The 18,955-nt window shown below is 47.9% G+C and overlaps 1 protein-coding gene across 9 annotated transcripts in view; it reads right to left on the bottom strand.

The window, feature by feature from the left end:
* The window catches only part of GRAMD1B (GRAM domain containing 1B), a 163,853-nt gene extending 147,653 nt beyond the window's left edge, over positions 1-16,200 (bottom strand). For 4 of the 9 annotated variants that reach the window (XM_046685668.1, XM_046685669.1, XM_046685670.1 and 1 more), the window contains exon 1: positions 15,262-16,200. In XM_046685668.1, the coding sequence (XP_046541624.1) occupies positions 15,262-15,635 (374 nt within the window). In that variant the 5' untranslated portion in view covers positions 15,636-16,200. Of the gene's footprint in view, positions 1-14,004; positions 14,040-15,261 lie in introns of those variants that run through there. The other 5 variants (XM_046685674.1, XM_046685673.1, XM_046685675.1 and 2 more) reach the window with 2 other exon arrangements.
* Between the last annotated feature and the right edge of the window lie 2,755 nt (positions 16,201-18,955).

The raw sequence follows: 18,955 nt of genomic DNA, 5'->3' as shown, positions 1-18,955 counted from the left end.
TATTTATTTATTCATTCATTCATTCTCCAGTACCTCTTGACCTAACCTGGACTAGTGTGTTTGGAGTTATCTGAATAGTGCCAACCATTTCATACTAACCCTCTGAGGATACTACTGAGCTGACTGAGACAGTGGAATCTAATTATTTCCCAACAGCACCTGTCACCCAAAGGGGCATTAACCTAGTAGGCAACTGAAAGCAGATGCTCTACAGCTCTAGATTCTCCATGGCTATGAGGGATAAGGTCGGAAAAATGCACAGATAATGACCCCAAAATGCATCACTTTTGAGTCCTCTGCATCAACGGTGCTTGTGAGAAACAACACAGAACTTGAGTTTCCCCTGCCCATCCTCTTCCAGAGAAACCAAAGGGAAGTTCAATGGTCCCATGTCCAGCAGAAAGAGAGAAGAGAAGTAAAAGGCTTGGTTAACCCATGCTTCTGCTTTCCTAAAACAAAATGTCCATCTAACACCACTTCCCAAGGAAGGTCTTCTACTGGAGGGGACGTCCTTCACAACAAGAACTGGCCCACTGCCAGGATTACCTACCTAACCTGCTGTCCTCGTCTTGAATGTACTTGCATGGTTGTAAATTTTACATTTATTTGTATGATTCACATCGACTGCCTAATAAAAAATCAGTTGATGAACAAACGAACAGACAGACAATAAATAAACTAGAGTAAATCTGTCAAGAGTAGAGGCCAGCCAAAGCTCAGCAGCCAGCACAAAGCAGCCAGGCTGTCAGTATATGCAGAATTTGGACTCTACTCACGGTGGCAGCCTGAAGGTTTAATTTGTCCCTCCAAATGGGAAGGGGATCAAGAGGAGGTAAAAATCCATTCAAAGCTTTTCCCAGGGACTGCTGCTTTAAAGAATGGAGGCATGCTAAAACAGCTGCCTATAACACTTGGTCTTCAGTTTCCATTTCCTGTGGATTTTAATGACCCATATTATCAGCACGTATACACAAACCTCAGGATAATGTCAGACACATACGAGTATTGCACAATATAGAAAAAGGCCTGAATTAAAAGTGACATGACACTACCTCTTTTTGAGTCAAGTTTCCATCATTACTTAGTTGCATGGATGTGGGCATGTTTCAGAGTTTCAATTTCCTTAATCGCCAAGTGGACATACTCATTACATGTGCCCCATGGATGCAGGAACAAATGAAGTAATGGATCGTCACACCATAAGCATGTTACTGGAAGGCTCAGTGTGTGCCAGGCACTGTAGTATGTGCTGGGGTGAATATAAAGAATTATATTCTGTGCCTGCGTTCCAGGAGCCCATAACCTGGTAAATCACTTTAAAAAGGATAAAATGCTGCTCAAATTAAGAGATGATAAATTGCTATTGCCAGCATTGTTTTCATTTGTGTCCAGGTGGGCACCAATCTCGGCCGCTCTGACTGGAAGCTCCCAAAGGCAGGTGTCCCCTCTTTCCTCTGTACCTTCCCCACCAACCACCGGTGCCCCGACTCCCAGTTCAAGGCTCCACTCTCTACAGTGGCTCAATAAACGGCATTGACGGCTGCCTTGAAGGCTGTTATTACGCTGCATAGAGAAGAGCCATTTCTATGGACGGCCTATTGCTTTGGCTTCCCCTACAGCTCAGAGGAGGAAGGAGGCAAAACACCAGGAGAACAACTGCTCTCGCACCTGACAGCTGCAGAGAGAGACTCAGCTTAACTTGGAAGATGTCTGAGCAACAGATGCCTCAGTATTCCAAAATGCCCACACTCAATTCAAATAAGTCTACCATCAATGGGAGGGGAGTCAGCCTCCCACCTTCAGCCCCCAGCCCCTCCCCCATTCTTATCTCTCTTCCAAGGGAGGCAGAAGACATGACTTCTAAAACTCCTGATTTCCAAATTTTAGAAAACAAACTAATTCCCTTTCAGGGATGGGCCCAACAACTTGCTTTTAAATCAACAGGGGTCCATGTTGCTTTGCTAATTTGCTTCCTGTCTCTCTGCCCTCTCTAGGATGGATCTCTACTAGCACAGAAACTATTTTGTTCAGTATCATTTCCGGTGTCTAGAACAGTACCTGGCACATAATATGTGCTCAATAAATATTTGTTGGATTAATTTGGGGAGAAAAAGGAGTAGCAGGAAGGATGCAGCTATTCCAAAATCCTTCGCTCCTGCAAGAGGAACAACTGTTGCCCTGACCTGGAATCAGAAGACTAGGAAAATGTACTGCGTTACCATGGCAACCACAGCTCCCAAAATAAAAACACCCTTCAAAGCTGCTGCAGGTCTTTGGTGGGAAAAGGCTTCTTGCAGACTGTATCCGGGCCCCAGGTCAACCATCCACCAAAATATGGCTCCCAATGTGCTGGTGCTCTCTGGAGCCTCTTTCTCGGAAAGGGCACCCACTCTCCACCTAACTATGCCCAATTCCACTCCCTGAATAGAGACCACCCTCAGAAGAAAAGCAGGCTCTGGTCTCCTGGCACTTACAGTCTGACAGAAGACACAGATAGCACAAAGGAAAAAACACAAAAGAAACCAACAGGCTGAATGCAGACAAACAAGCCAATACATAATAGTCCAGATTTGCATAAAAAATGGCATAGCAGGGAGTAATTATTCAGCTTCAAGAGGACTTCTTGCTTTGCAAAATGATTTACAATAGAATTCCATGAAAATCAAATTTCATTATAGTCCATTTATTTATTTATTCATTCCCTAAATACATGTTTACTGAACTACTGTGTTCCATGCAAAAAGCTTAGCAGGCACTCAATGAAATAAACTCTGCCCTCACAGCTTATGACCCAGGAAAGGATACAATGTGACCAAGTACTCAATTTCCGCAGTAGATGTAATAAACACCCCTGGAGTCAGAAAATACTTCCTGTGGGAATGGATAACTAAGCTAACACCCAAAGGAAAAGAAGGACAGAAGCAAAGAAGGCAAAGAGGGTCAGTGTTACAAAAGAGGAACCCTGTCTGAAGGAACAATGTCTACCAAGAGCCGGAAATAAAAGAAAACACCCCATTCAAGGCCCTGCAAGGTTACTCTGGCTGGAGGCAGGGTACCAGCAGTGGTAAATGAAGCAGGAGGGGCAGCAGAAGTCATGTCAGGAAGACCACGCTGGCTGCAGAGTGAAAGAACCAAAGGGAAGGGGCGGCAGTGTAGTCAGGGAGACCAGCTAGTCTAGTCAATAATATCCATGAGAGATGCTGATGGCCTGGAGACGGGCAACGGTGGTGGAGATGAGAAGACAGACTTGAAGAACATTCTCTCCCGAGGGAGGGAAGCCTTGGGAAACTGGAATACCAATCCCCAATGCAAGGAACAGACCGAGAGGAACTGGTTATAAGGGAAAGATGATGAGTTCAATTATGGATGGACAAGCTGAGTTTTGAAGAACATCCCAATGGAAATGCCCATTAGCCTGCTGGAGGTATGCTCAGAAAAAAGATGAGGTCTGAGATCTGAATGTGAGAGTCATCATCATATAGGAATAACCAAAGCCAAGAGAGGAGATGAAACAGCCCAAGGAGAGAATGTAGATTTAGAAGGAGGGGAGGAGAAAGCAGCAACCTGGAACCAAAACCTTAAGCAGACCAACTTTGAAGAAACAGATAAGAGCAGCCTACAAATTATAAAAATTCATTTTTAGCACCTATCAGTAGATCAGAAAAGTGATATCTCATAAATAATCAAGGAAACAACAAACCACTGCTCCAGTTTACACGAGCCAAGGAGCAGACTCAGAGGCCTCAAAATCACGAAAAAAAAACCTCACTTCTATTAAGTAATAATATCAGCATAATTCTTCAGACACAACTACTTAATTTTGTCTTACGAGATAAAGAAGAAATGTATACTCTCTGTTTTACAAATGAGAAAGACACTGAGGCCCAGAGAGACTGAGTAACCTGCCCAGGCCACACAGCGAGAAAATGAACAAAACCAGGGCCTCCAGCCCAGGCGGCCTCAGACCATCCACTGGCCTGGTGCGAGGGCAGTCCTCCTAGGAAAAACCACCACCCTGTCCCCAGGAGCAGACGAGGCCTGCCTTCACTGATGAAGAAATGGCTCCATCCTGGGCAGACATGGGCTCCCCAGGACATGCGATGGGCTGAACACTTAGTGGATTTGCAGGAGACCTCTAGAGCCCTCTCTGCCACTGACCAGCACATGGCCTTGGCCTTCTCCACGTGCTCAAAGGTGAAATGAGCACACAAATCCTAGCCACCATGAAGACTAGATTCTCTGAGCAAGATGCAGAACCAGAACTGTAGGTACTAACAAGGGGCAGCTCAGTGTGAGAGAAGAAAGGCGATATGGTGGGCGATACCCTAGGACCCTCCTTTCCTCTCCCTCCCTGCAGATCTTTTCCTCAGACCTATTTTTTTTTTTTTTATGCTTTAGTTTGAATTCCGTATTCTACTGAAATTATCTTTTTACATGTTGATCTGCCACACAGGCTGTGAGCTCCTCAATGGAGGGGCCATCTGTATCCATCTTTGCATCCCAAGCAGACAGCACAGCACCTGATTCCCTGTAAGTGCCAATAAATGTGTGTTGAATTGTGAGAATTACCTCTCCCGAGTTATCTACATTTTCAAGCCTACTCTCTCTGACTGCTAAACAAAAGGCATGTCCACTGATAGAGGCATTTTGGGAAGCAATCCAAGCATAGAGAAGGCACTTCAGAGAGAGAGGAGTCGTTCAGTGTTCCTAAGAACTTTCTGAATGGCCGGGCTTCTTTCTACTCTGCTCACTTCTAAGACTAGTTCTGCTTCTCAACGTGGGGCTGCCAGTTCCTCCAATAAGTCTGTACGTCTCCACTGCCCCCACTGGAGAACGAGTGAGGTACAAGAAATTGGTGTACAAAATCAGGACTTCCCTCAGAATCTAGAAAAAACAGCCCAAGCTACTATTAATGAGTCTCTGAAGGAATATTCTCACAGGACAATGGCCAGATATCTTCTCATCTTCACTGAGGACAAAACAAGAGAAAATGAGTTTGAATTGTACCCTGAGGGATTTCAGTTAGATCTTAGGTAGAACTTTCTGAATAGTATGGCTTGAAAACAGAGAAGTAACCAAGAGAGGTGATGCAATCCTCTTCGCTGGGGTCTTTTTTTAAAAAAAGTGAGATCTTGGGGCTGGCCCCGTGGCCGAGTGGTTAAGTTCCTGCGCTCCGCTGCAGGCGGCCCAGTGTTTCGTTGGTTCGAATCCTGGGCGTGGACATGGCACTGCTCATCAAACCACGCTGAGGCAGTGTCCCACATGCCACAATTAGAAGGACCCACAAGGAAGAATATACAACTATGTACCGGGGAGCTTTGAGGAGAAAAAGGAAAAAAATAAAATCAAAAAAAAAAAAAGTGATCTCTTCACGTGTCAGGAACATGTGGTTCACCATCGACACAGATAGAGAAAACACACGTTATCACCCAAGCTCAGGGCAAACTGTTCTCAGGAGAAGCTCCACCCTGTTCAGAGTAACCTTTATTACTGCCACTCCATACAACCCTGACAATCAACAAAAAGGTCAGAAAAAGCTGCAGAGTGTAATGACCCAGCCAGAAAACAAATGCGTGCTAGATCAAGGCCGATTGCTCTGAGGGTTCAGACTGGCAGTAATGTACGAGCCTGGGTCATGGAGAAGACGAGGACAAGGCTAACTGGCATCCGCTTTGACAGGAGGGCTCCTACCCCACTTTGGAGAAATATCTCATCCTGATGGCTCCTCCAGAAACAGAGCTTTGGAAATTCCTTTTTCTTTTTCCTTATTTCACAGACTTACCTGTCCTCAACCTACCCACCTATGTTCTCCCTTACCTTCTACAGGTACAAGGTACACAAGAGCCGGTGAAAAAGAAAAGTCTCTCAATTAAAAAGAAAATCTGAATAAGAAAAACGTCTGGAAGATAATACACCAACCTTGCTATTAACAGATTTGTTTTGTTTTGTTTTGGTGAGAAGGATTCACCCTGAGCTAACATCCGTTGTCAATCTTCCTGTTTTTTTTTTTTTGGCTTGAGCAAGATTAGGCCTGAGCTAACGTCTCTGCCAATCCTCCTCTACTTTGTATGTGGGATACCTCCACAGCATGGCTGATGAGTGGAGTAGGTCCATGCCTGGGGCCCGAACCTGTGAACCCCAGCCACAGAAGTGGAGCGCCCACAGAACTTTAACCACTCAGCCACAAGGCCAGCCCCCCAACACTTTTATATTAACCAGCTATTTTATTACACACACAATAACCACTGACTTTTGCAATGTAAAAATTTCTTTTAAGACAACAGGCTGGAAGACCCTTGGAGAGACTCAAAAGTGTGTCACTAAACTAAACATCCACTGTCTTTCTGTATTTTCCTAATTGCTGGGGCAAACAGTGCAAGGGTGGCCCATCCTTCCCCAAACTGCGCCCCTAGGCAAATTCTTTTTCCATCGTTGCAAAAAAAAGGGGAAAAACCAAATGGGTTGTTGACTGTTTTTGTAGTCCCCTCACTCTACCCCCTCATTTCCTGACTAAACTTCTACCCAGAAGCAGCAAGACTAAACATCTCTGTGGTCAGACTGGAGGTGAGAGGCGCCAGGCTGGGAAAGCCATTACCCTAGGGTTGCACTGACATGGAGAGACCTTAAAAAGAATGAAGAGGCTCCAGAGAGGTGACAGTTAGAAATTGGTCGAGACTTTGGGGCAAAGGCCTGAGTTCCAGGCCATAACCCAGATCTGCCACCATGGCGTGCCTGATCACCTTATTTCTTTATCTCATCTAGAAATCAGAGTAGAACAACCGGAGTCTCCACCCAGTTAGAGGGTGTGCAAAGGATGGAGAAGAAAGTGCTTCAGGTCATCTGGCCAAAAAAACGTCTCAGGGCCTCAAATGAAAAAACCATGGATTTACCAATCCCTCTCCTCTTCTACCGCTAGGCTTAGCTAAGGCACAGCCTCATTTTCCTGGTGATGATTTTGAACTATATTATCTGAATCAAAAATCTAGACACACGGTCTGAAAACAGAGAATATCTGACACCAGGACTATCTTTCGGAGGTGGCACGGGCTGCCCACAGTGGTATGAGGGGGTCGCAGGCCACTGCCTGACATCTCTTTTCACCAGCTCAAAGCATCTGCATCCTGCCTCCCGCCTCCCTTCTCCCACCTGAAGGCCCACATTCGATTTTCGATTTTCGGTTATGCATCCCTGAGGGAAGCTTTCCTATCTCCTCTGAAAGGAGGAAGATTCCTCAGGCTCCACAGTCACAGGTCACAAGCTCATAGACCTTCCTGCTCCGAGACATTTAAAAGCTGTATCTTCCCTCACACCAGTCACAACAGCCCCTCGGCGACTCACCATACTGATTTGGGCTCCAGAGGAAAGAATCCCAAGAGGGCAGAGGCTCCAGGAAAAGCCCTCAGATTTCATACAGCTCGTGTACACACAGCAACCCAGCAACCACCCCCGGGCTCTCACGCAGGCCTGGCTCTGCGTCCAAACACCTGCCTCCAGGCCCAGCGGCTCACCCGTGGGTCAGCAAGGACACTCCCCACTGGACGCAGAGCCATTCAGATGCCTTAATGAAAACTTCAGAGTTACCCTGGATGCAATTATCAGTGACCAGCAGAGCAACTGGCAGACAGATAGTACCTAGGAGAAACTAAGCAAGCAGGACAGGATTATCACCTGTTAATCTGCCCCATGATCGCCCCAGTCTCTTGCCTCACACGTAACTGGCACCTGATGAGTGCATAACCACCATGGAAACTCTCAAAATACCAACTCCCACAGAGGAAGCTGGCCAGTGTGATCAGCCCACAGGACTCCATCCCCACCTTCTCAGTTTCCATCAGTTGTTTGACTCTGGAAACCACATCTACAGCCAAAGGCTGGCTGCTTCTCACGGAGCAGTTCACTTTGGCTCGTCAGCATCACCCTCACACATGGCTGTGCTCGCCCACAACCTGCACCCATTTCTCCTCAGCATCCTTCCCATCCTCCTGACCTCGAAACTACCTTCCCTCAGAACCTTCCCCTCCACATCCATACATCCTCAAACACTCAAGGGCTGTTTCCAGGCCCTGGGGCGATGGTACAGTGTAGCTGTGAAGGGCTCAGGCTCTGCAATCAGGAGAACATGGTTCAAATCTCACCCCTGCTTCTGTGTGACCAGGAGCAAGTTAGGCTCTGAACTTCAGGTTCCTCAGCTGTAAAACCCACCTGGGGGGTTTGCTGTGAGGATTAAATGTGATTGTGTATTTAAGACGCTTAGCAGAAAACTTGGCACAAAGTAAGACGCAGTCCTGCCCTCAAGGAATTATGGGTCTGCTAGAGGTTTTTGCTAGTTTAACCTTATCCAGCATCGATTACTTAGTTAATCCACTGAAAAATCACAGGTGTCCTTTGCATTTGTTGCTCTGTGTTAAGAAAGAACTGAGTTTTCTCTCTCCCCACTCCCTGTGATTCTCTAATGTGGCAGGGTACTCACAGAGGTGACGGGTAGAGCATCGGGATGCACACAGCACCTGCTGCCCTGAAACTGAGCTGAACCGGAAGCAAGACTCCATCCAAAGATGAGAGGAAGGGAATGAAAAGTCAAGATAAAAACACCAACGATGTATCTTCATTACCTGCAAACCCACACACCAGCTAGGTTGGCACTAGGCTGGGCAGAATCAGGGACAGGTGCCACCTGAGGCCAGATGTGCAGCCCAGTAGAAGCCCTGGGCCTCCAGGTTGAAAAGACTCTCTAGCTGCCAGCCTGCTAGAGTGTGAGCAGTGTTGAGAGGGTAGGTGTGTTATACAGAAGAGGGGACAGAATAGCCCAGGGTAAAGGAGATGCAAATGGTGATAATGGGAGAGCACCCTGGGCAGAGAGAAGCAGAGAAGTGCTTCTGTGTCTCCTGGAAAAATAGCTGCAGTTAGCCACCCACACCTGCTCACTTGCCCCTTGTCAGCTTTCCCTTCCCCCTCCAGAGAATGACGACAGGATGCCATCCTGGAAGACGTGGCTCCATCCAATTTCTGACTTCTTCCCATAATGCAGCAGGTCAGACTGGGGCTCTGATCCTCAGTTGAGTTTTGAATAATCACCACAGCCAGATATGGCCAAGGGATACAGGGAGACACACAGTACAGATTCTAAGAGCTTGCCTGTCCACTTCAGACTACATTATTCACAGAGCTCAGAGGACAACATGGCCAGCAAAAAAGCGGTGCCATCTTATGTTAAACAAACCCTGCTAGACTGCTGCGAGAACAATGCAAGGCTTCGGGGCCTCCACCTCACCACCCCATTCACACAGAACAGCAAGAATTAGTTGCCTCAAATACCACTCTGAGCATGTCTCTCCCAGGTTCCAGAACCTACAATGGCTCTCCATTGAGATGAATCCTCTTTGTATATAAAGCGCACTGTCTATAGGACCTCAATACATCTTTGTTGACTGACTGATTAATTGAAATTCAAACTCTGCAGCATAAATCACAGTCTGTCAGCCCATCAGCTCACCACCCTCACTTTCCCACATCCCTCATCAAGACCACACTTGGTCATCCATCCCCACCTTGAAACCAACACACCTAAATGCTTTCAACACAACAGGCATTTGGTGCCCGCTCAAAACTCAGCTTTGCACAGAAAGGAGATTCGTGGCTGCCTCGGGCAGGGCGGGCATGGGGGATAGGAGGCTTGAGGTGACATATGGGGGTACAAGTTTCTTTTCGAGGTCATGAAAACGTTTTAAAATTGACTTGTTAGTTACACTTATCTGTAAACATACTAAAAATCACTGAATTATACATTTTAAAAATGAGTGAACTGTATGGTATGTAAATTATATCTCAATAAAGCTGCTAAAAAAAACCTCTCTCTGGACTCATCTCCTCCAGGAAATGTTCCCTGATTTATGAATAAGGAGAACTGCATTCCAAACAGTAGAGAAAAAGGAATCATTCAGGGACCAGCCAGGTGGCGTAGGGGTTGAGTTCGTGCGCTCCACCTCAGTAGCCCGGGGCTCGCAGGTGTGGATCCTGGGCACAGACCTACACACCGCTCATCAAGCCATGCTGCAGCAGGCGTCCCACATATGAAGTAGAAGAAGATGGGCACGGATGTTAGCTCAGGGCCAGTCCTCCTCAGCAAAAACAGGATGACTGGCAGCGTATGTTAGCTCAGGGCTAATCTTTCTCAAAAAAAAAAAAAAAGGAATCATTCATTCACTCATTATTTATTCATCAACAAACATCTACGGGTCATCATGAAAAATCAGGTACAGGGCTAGACAGCGAAGATACAAAGAGGAACCCGAAAGGATCGGACTGGGAGTATTTCTGTACTGTACCCCAAGGTCCTCAGATTCCCAAAGCATGCTAACTTTACCATTTTCTCCCCCTCTTTCTTCCTAGGGTTAGGGAGAGCAAAGAGGTATCCTGACCTTCTTTTCAACTTTGTGCAGTTAAAATCCACAAGCTGTGGCCCTCTTGGCCCCTTGGCTTCTAACACATCAGACAGAATTCCACCGCAGGCCTGAAAGGTGCTTTTCTCTGTTGTGGAGGGTTTGATCTGGAGTAGGGAATGTGAAGAGGAAGGATGCCATGCTGGGCTTGGTATGCTAATCCCCCCTAATCCAAGCCAGAGCACAGTCATTTTCCAACCATCATTTCCAAATCGTGTAATGTGCGAGGAGTCCCAGGTGCGGCTCCAGGACACATGAGCGTGTAACCTCAGCTCTCAAGAACACAGCCCCTCCATGGGAGACACTCACAGAAGAATGACAGGAATCCTTCACCCTTGCACAGCAAGGGGAAGTTTACAGAACATTTTCACGTGTATTACTTCTGAGACCTCCCATCAAACCCCAGATCTCCACTTCCACAGGTGGAGGAAGCAAACACACAGAGGTGAAGTGGTGTGCCCCAGGCTCCACAGCTAGAAAATGACAGAACTTAAATTTAAACCAAAGTCTCCTAACTTTAAGTCCAATATTTTTTTTTTTTTCCTTCCAAGGAAGATTAGCCCTGAGCTAACATCTGCCAATCCTCCTCTTTGTTCTGAGGAAGACTGGCCCTGAGCTAACATCCATGCCCATCTTCCTCCACTTTATATGTGGGATGCCTGCCACAGCATGGCCTGCCAAGCGGCGCCATGTCCGCACACGGGATCCGAACCAGCGAACCCCGGGTCACCAAAGTGGAAAGTGCGCACTTAACCACTGCGCCACCAGGCAGGCCCAAATCCAATATTCTTTGTGCTCTGTTGCCTCTAAACGTCAGTTCCTTCTCAGGGCATCTTGTTGGGCATCTATATGCACCTATTCACTTGATTGCTTCCTTTCTTTCCAAGAAGCCATCTAATTCCAAGGCCTAAAAATGACGGGTTTTTGTTTTAGCCACAATCCAGACAGATTCCAACAGGAGGCTGTATAACAGTGGTTAACAGTAGAATTTGAGTCAGAAAATTTGGGGTTTGAAACCAGCCTGCCTTTGTCTACATACAGGTTTCCCCTACTATCCGAAAGTTCGCTTTACGCCATTTTGCTTTTAAGAAAGGTCTATGTTAGTACCTGTTTCTGCTAACCACAACAAATTCGAAGAAGTTTTTTGCTTTTAGGAAAAAAGGTAAAAATGGTTTTCAGCGTTTTGTGACAAGCCATTACGGAGATTAAGCAGTCAAGCATACTGTCGTATTTCAAGCCTTGCACATCAGCCACATCAGCTATATCAGCCACAGCAGACAATGAACCTCGACCTTCGACATGGAGGCAGGCAGACACAGAAGAAGGTGCTGACATTAGGGACCTGCCTGCCTTGAGGGATTCAGACAATGATGAGATGTTAACAGAGGACCCCCTTCCTCTCTCTCCTACATGCCAGTCTCCTGTACCTCTCACCACTCCAACCTCTGATGACTTAGCCTAACACACCATCACCACCACCACCACCTCTCAGCCCTCCCGTGTGCTGTCTTCCCCATTCGAGAAAGTGAAACTATACTGCACACACATTATTTTCTACTTTATAGAGGCTGTGTATTTATCATATCATTCCTGATTTTACTATATATTAGTCCTATTTTAGGTTTTACGTTTTGGGTTTTTTAATTAATATATTACCATTTTTTTCTTTTTGAAGATTGGCACCTGAGCTAACAACTGTTGCCAATCTTTTTTTCCCTTCCCAAAGCCCCCCAATACATAGTTGTGTATTCTAGTTTTGAGTGCCTCTGGTTGTGCTATGTGGGACATCGCCTCAGCATGGTCTGACAAGAGGTGCCATGTCCATGCCCAGGATCCGAACCAGCGAAACCCTGGGCCGCCAAAGCGGGGCATGCGAACTTAACCACTTGGCCATGGGGCTGGACCCCGGTTTTACGTTTTACTTGGTATGATTTGGTAGGTTATTTTTTAGGTCTGGGAATGCTCAAAATTTTTCCCATATAAATTAATAGTAATTGCCTCTTCACTTTAAGGCATTTCCGCTTACAAAAGGTTTCATGGGAACACGATTTTTGGATTTCGGGGGAAACTGTATATACATATATTCTTCTCATTCAACAGGCCACCATTTAAAAGAACTCCCTTAATGGGAATGCAAACTGGTGCAGCCACTATGGAAAACAGTATGGAGATTCCTCAAAAAATTAAAAATAGAACTACCATATGATCCAGCTATTCCACTACTGGGTATCTATGCAGAGAGCTTGAAGTCAGAAATTCCAAAAGTCCTATGCACCCCAATGTTTATTGCAGCATTATTTATAATCATCAAGATGTGGAAGCAACCTAAGTGCCCATCAACAGATGATTGGATAAAGAAGATGTGGTAGATATATACAATGGAATACTACTCAGCCGGAAAAAAGAACAAAATCGTCCCATTTGCAACAACATGGATGGACCTTGAGGGAATTATGTTAAGTGAAATAAGCCAGATAGAGAAGGACAATCTCTGTATGACTCCACTCATATGAGGAATTTAAACCTGTGGACAAAGAGAACAGATTAGTGGCTACTGGGGGAAAGGAGGGGTGGGGGGGTGGGCACAAAGGGTGAAGGGTTGCACCTACAACACAACTGACAGACAATAATATACAACTGAAATTTCACAAGATTGTAACCTATCATTAACTCAATAAAAAATTTTAAAAAAAAACTATAAAAATACATAAACTCAGGGGCCGGCCCAGCGGCCGAGTGGTTAAGTTCGCATGCTCTGCTTTGGTGGTCCGGGGTTTTGCGGGTTCAGATCCTGGGTGCAGACATGGCACCGCACATCAAGCCATGCTGAGGCGGTGTCCCACATGCCACAACTAGAAGGACCCACAACTAAAAATACACAACTTTGTACCAGGGGGCTTTGGGGAAAAAAGGAAAAATAAAATCTTTAAAAAAAATAAAAGAACTCCCTTAAACTACTCCTAAGACGTGAACATCCTTCCTGATTTTAAGAGTATGTTCCCTGTTCCAACAAAAATGAAGAATCCACCGCAGCCTTAGACAACTCGCAAAACCAGGAAAGCCGTCCTTAAATCTAAGCAAATCCACCCCATCCCCACCCTGGCCAGCAATGCAAGGCTCCTTTCCCGATATTTTGTCCTCAGTATACATGGCAGAATCTCAAGGTCAAAAGAGGGTCTCTTTTAGGGTCTCTCACATTTGAGGGGAACATTGACAAACTGTGACAAACTATTTTAGTTCAAGTTTAGCTCCCTCCCAGCTTGCCCCACTTGCCTCTACTCTGTGGAAAAGGCAGCAAGATGAAGCACCAGAACAGAAAGAATTGTTATCCCCAGGTCCACAAAAAGCCCCACAACAAAGCACCACAGGGATAAGCACATCCAGTCATTGCTCCCAGAAGAGAAATCCTGGAAGGCTTAGCATGCTCATCTTCTGTAAACCTGGCCCAGCTCCTCAGCGTCCCCTCAAAGACACATGGCCCACCCTGTTCTTAGGCCTTTGTCCCTACTGTTCTCCTTTCCTGATCTCACGCCCACGACCTCGTATTTTTCCTGTTATTTCCTACCACCTATCTGTATTCATCATGGTTTCAGCGTCTTCCTTCTGGAAGGCTTCCTCCTCTCTCTTCTTGCATGTGGCACACACAGCATATGTCTTCAATGCTTCTATCGCAATATGAGTGAAACTCATATCTTAATTTCATATGCAAGTCTCCTCCCCCCCTCCTCCTTAACTTCCACATCCCCTCCTTCTACTCAGCCCTCCTCCTCTCCCTCCACAACCATATCACCATTAGCTGGTGCCACTCTGAGCTCATAAGAATATTCAGTAAATACCTGTTGAATTGAAATGAATGAAACTGAATAGATTGGGAGGAGGAGGCCTGGGGAAGGTGGCCAATCGCTCAGTTGCCCCACACAAGAGCACAAACCACCATTGTGACACAGGGCCCTAGAGTCTAAAAGTAAATGAGTAGGGCTCATGGTATCAACGAAGAGTGGAAATTCCACGCCAGCTCCACCAGACCACGGGTTTAGCTCAAACACAACTCCTGGCCAAGGCTGCATGAAGCTGCACTATGGTTTTCTATACCAAGTTGTAAGGTAAGCAAACTTGCCCCACTACTCAGACCACCACATTTACCCAGGCAAAAAAGTAGCTGGCACAAACCACAGTGGTGTGGACCAGGTCTAGACGTCGAAACAATCTCTGTGGTAGGAAATATGACTCACTTAACACCAATACTCTGCCAGCTCCTCTACCGGTGTGGGCCAATAAAGGCAACCTGATGTAGCCAAAAATAAAATTATAAAAATTGAAATGGAGTTCACAAACATAAGTCTAAGTACAGGACCCACTTAACCTCTCTCATCTTCTGCTATCTCCATCTGTTAAATGGGAATAATAGCAGTACCTACCTCAAAAACTTTTTGTAAAGATTAAATTTGGACATAGATGGTGAGGCGCTCACCCTAATGACCTGCACATGATAAGGGCTGGATAAATATTACTTGCTGTGGCTTTTATTATTCATTCTGCTGTGAGGATGAAAAGAGATGGAATGCAGCGTGAAGCCCCATGTAAACGTGTTACATAATATAAAGTCACTGGTCCCTAGCGCTGGGTCTGGGAGACGGGTGACGCGAGGGGAAGCTCAAGCACCACCACCCCTGGTGCGGGGCGCCGCGCTCGAAGCCGACTCTGCTAGAGGGCTCCTGCATTCCTCGCCGAAGTTTCCGCTAGGATGCCCTGGGGTCTCGGACGCCTCTAGGGAAGAGGAGGAGGAAAGGGGAACAAGGCAGGAGGCGGAAGAGGGACGTACCTGCTTTCACTGCACTCCTTCCGCTCCCTCACCCTCAGCCACTTGCGGAGGAGGAAGCGTTTTCGGCGCGGGGAAGCGCTGGGTGTGGAGCAATTGGACCACGGGGTGTCCTCGTCGCTGGAGGGCGTGATCTCGATAGACGGCAGCTGCAGAAACTCCTTGCCAGGGGCCAGGACGCCGGGCAGGTCCTGGGCCAGCCCGGCCTCCAGGCTCTGCTCCTGCACGTTCCTCATGCGGCGCATCTTGAAGCGCCGGCGGCGGAGCGTGGGGGTCGACGAGCTGGACCAGACCGGGCTGCCCTCGGGCGCGCCCTGCGGCTCGGGCACCTGCAGGGCGGGCAGCTGGAGGTTCTCCATCATGTTGGCCGCCGGCATGGGTCCCCGTCGCCTCTGCGCTTCTTCGGCGCCCTCCGCCTGCCGTCCCGCTCCCGCCTGCCGCGTCCTGCTCCCCACCCCTCGGCCGCCGCGCGCTCGGCCCTCTCACGTTGGGAAACGCTCGCCGCTCGAGCTGCAGGAAGAGCGAGTCCCTCTCCCGGGGCGCCGCGAGCAGGGGGCGCGAGGGGGCGCGGTGGGGCGCGCGGCCGTCCGAGGCTAACTTTTGCGCGCGCCGGTCCCCCCGGCCGGCCACGGCGCTCGCCCCGTCAGCCGCCGGAGAGGCGCCCCGCGCGCGCCCGGAGCCGCCTGCCAGCCACCCGGCCGCCCTGCTGGGGCTCCCCTCGTGCGCCCGCTTGTCTCCTTCCGCGGCTCTCCCTCGCTCGCTTGCGTCTTTGCCTTAGCGGGACTCGGCAGCCCGGGGCCCCAGGGGGCAGCTCCACACACTCAGCGGTTTGCGTTCGGCAGGGCAGGTTGGGGAGCCGGCTTGGCGCTGCAGGGAGGCAGAGAGCAGGAGGAAGAGGCAGAGGTAGGAGGGAGAAGGAAAGAGAAAGAGAGGAAGCGAGACACTGGATAAAAACAAAAAAGGAGGAGGAGCAGGGGGCTAGGAGGAGGGTGAAGGGAGGTCATTTCTGTTAAGAAAAGGCATGCACAGGCAGCGACAGCTAGTGTAACTGTACGTGGAATCCCTTGGGGAGGGACTCTACCTCGGAGTAAGGGCTGCTCCAATCAGCCTAATGAAACAGGATCACAAACCAAACTTTCTCAAAGCGACGATTGGCCAGGCAGCGCTCATTAATCCAACTCCCTGCTTTATCTTGGGGGAAGGGGGCGGGGAAGGGAGGAGTCAAGGAATTAATTCAGTCCTCACTCTCCAAGGCCATCCTATATACGGGGTTGTCCGAAAACTAGGGGACTTTTCAGCTGCATCTCTTCTCCTAAGAAAGGTGTCTTCTCAGAATTATTTGGGGTGCAGGTGGGGACACAGGAAGCCTGGGCATAATGAAAGGGAGACAGCAAAGTTCCTGGAGGCTGCTTCCAAAATGACAAGCTGAGAAGAGAGGACAGTTCTCCTGTGGAATGAGCTGAGACGGCAGACATGACATACCAGGGAAGGACAGACAACAGGATCTGAGAGACACAGGACACAGAGAAGTAAGGAAAAGGGACTGCTCCCTGTACATCTTGAGCCACCCTGTCAATACCATAGCCCCATCCCAAGCAAAGTAGGAAATTGGGGAGGATGAGCACCCAGGAAGCAAAGCATCCAGCGAAGCCCCAGGGAGCTGAGGGTATTCCCTTTACATTCCCGGGAATGACTTGAGTTCTGCTTCGACCTGCAAGAGGCATAGACTGGGTCACAAAAAGTCTAGTATGTCCCCAGGACATGGAACCTAGAAAGTCTGGATCAGTCCTGTAGTGTCCCGAGCTATGCTGACCCACTCACTCCCTAGACTCAGGTACCACCCGGAGAGATTGGCCCTAGAACTGATCCACCTTACTGAGGCACTGTGTGGGGACTGAGTCGAGAGCAGCCCTGCTTCTAGAGCAGAGGCTCTATCGCCCATCCCCCCTCCCAGCCCACTGCATTTGCCTCTCCAGTAAGTCCTGCATATAAGAACCAAAGTAGAGATGGTAGCTTTCAAATAGACCAGGAGGAGCACAAAAAGAAGCACCATTAAGTCCACAATGCACTCCACCTATTCTCTGCCCCTCTCTGTGAGCCCAGTTTCCAGTAGGGAGCCAATGCCGCTTCTGTGCCAGGATGAAGGTCATGGGAACATTTCACAAGTGTCCCAAAGCTGAGGAAAAATCACATTCCTGAAGACCACAAGAACTCATTGCAAGAAAATATGTCCCTATGGTTCAGCAAGACATCAAATGCGACAGTTGGCCATGGGTGCATCAGGCCTTGTAATGACGCATGGAGGGCAACTCAAGATATTGCGACCTTGAACAACCTCCAAGAGGCCGGGAAACTGAGTATGTTTTGCTTATGGAGAGAAATACTGTGGCCAAGAAAGCCAAGGCCAGACCCACTGTCAATGACTCCCCAGAACAGCGGTGCCGACTGATTTCTGACTCTTCCACATCCGGCCACTGGCTCTCTCAAGGGTGGTTTGGTATCACTCTATTTTAACTCCCAGACGTGGCACGGAAAGGAAGAACCCCTTCCCAGGAGGTGTCAAGCCTGGCAAGGAGAAGGACACTTCTTCCGGCTCCGGGAATGCTGAGGAGGCTGGGCTGTATGTAACTCCAAACTTCAGGATCCGGAGCTAAGCCAAGGCACACAGAGTGGCTCACTGCCTTGGATTGCCTCCAAGGAGCGCTTGGCAGGGGAGCTGATAAGTTCTCAGTTCAAGGAAGCTGCCCTGTGTAGGGGGTCTCAGGCGTTTAAGAGGCGAAGGGAAGCTAGGACACTACCGTTCACTTGGAAGCCAAGAAAAACCCCAAAACACACAAAAACCCAGTAGGTTCCACAATAAGGGGCCAAAATATTCAAAGGGTATTTTGGGGAAAGGGAGATTCACAAGGGGAGCAGCCCCCTTGAAGTTTACCATGGGCACTCTGCATTTAAATGTAAGCCTCTTAAAAGGAAAAAAAGCCACCAGCTCCCTCTTCCCACACTTTTTCCACCCACAATAGATTCTGGACCTAAAATCTAAAATCGTATAAGACTTAATTTAAGCCTTGGGCTCAGAAGTAGTTGAGAATGATCATTTACATTTCACCTGGCCTGAGGGAAAACCTCAGTCAAAGTAAATGTGAGCTGGCTTCACTTGGCTGGGAAGCAGACACCCAGAGTCCCTCAAGGCCCCTGCACTGTTCTTGCTCACTTCCCCCAGGCAGGCCCTTCTTTCCCTCAAGGCTTAACTTTTTCATCCATTAAAACCTGATTCAAAACACATCCCCCGTCCCCCGACCCAGCTGTTTCTGTTTGCTTCTTATGATGCACTATCAAGTAAGATGATGAATGGGACACTACTTCGAAAACGAAATGCCCTACAGTTACAAGCCATCATTACTCTTAAGGCTGTAAGTGTGGTGAGAGAAGAACCTTTGATTCCATCCAGTGTCCTGTGTGTTTTGTTAGGATAGTTACCTTTACACTTTTGTAAAGGGCTTTCATAGACAGTATTTTATCTTCCCAGTGACCCTAGGAGTTTGGGAGAACAGATGTTATTATCCTCATTTTACAACTGATTAAAGTGAGACACAGAAAGACTCAGTAATTTATCCAAGCTCATAGATAAATAATAAATATTCAATGACAAAGCCAGAACTTGAACCCAGGTCTTCTGAAGCCAGTTAGAGACCACCAA

Source organism: Equus quagga, chromosome 14 (genome assembly GCF_021613505.1).
Source record: "Equus quagga isolate Etosha38 chromosome 14, UCLA_HA_Equagga_1.0, whole genome shotgun sequence".
Taxonomy (NCBI): domain Eukaryota; kingdom Metazoa; phylum Chordata; class Mammalia; order Perissodactyla; family Equidae; genus Equus; species Equus quagga.
The sequence above is the reverse complement of the archived record's forward strand: the minus strand, read 5'-3'. Positions and strand labels throughout refer to the sequence as shown.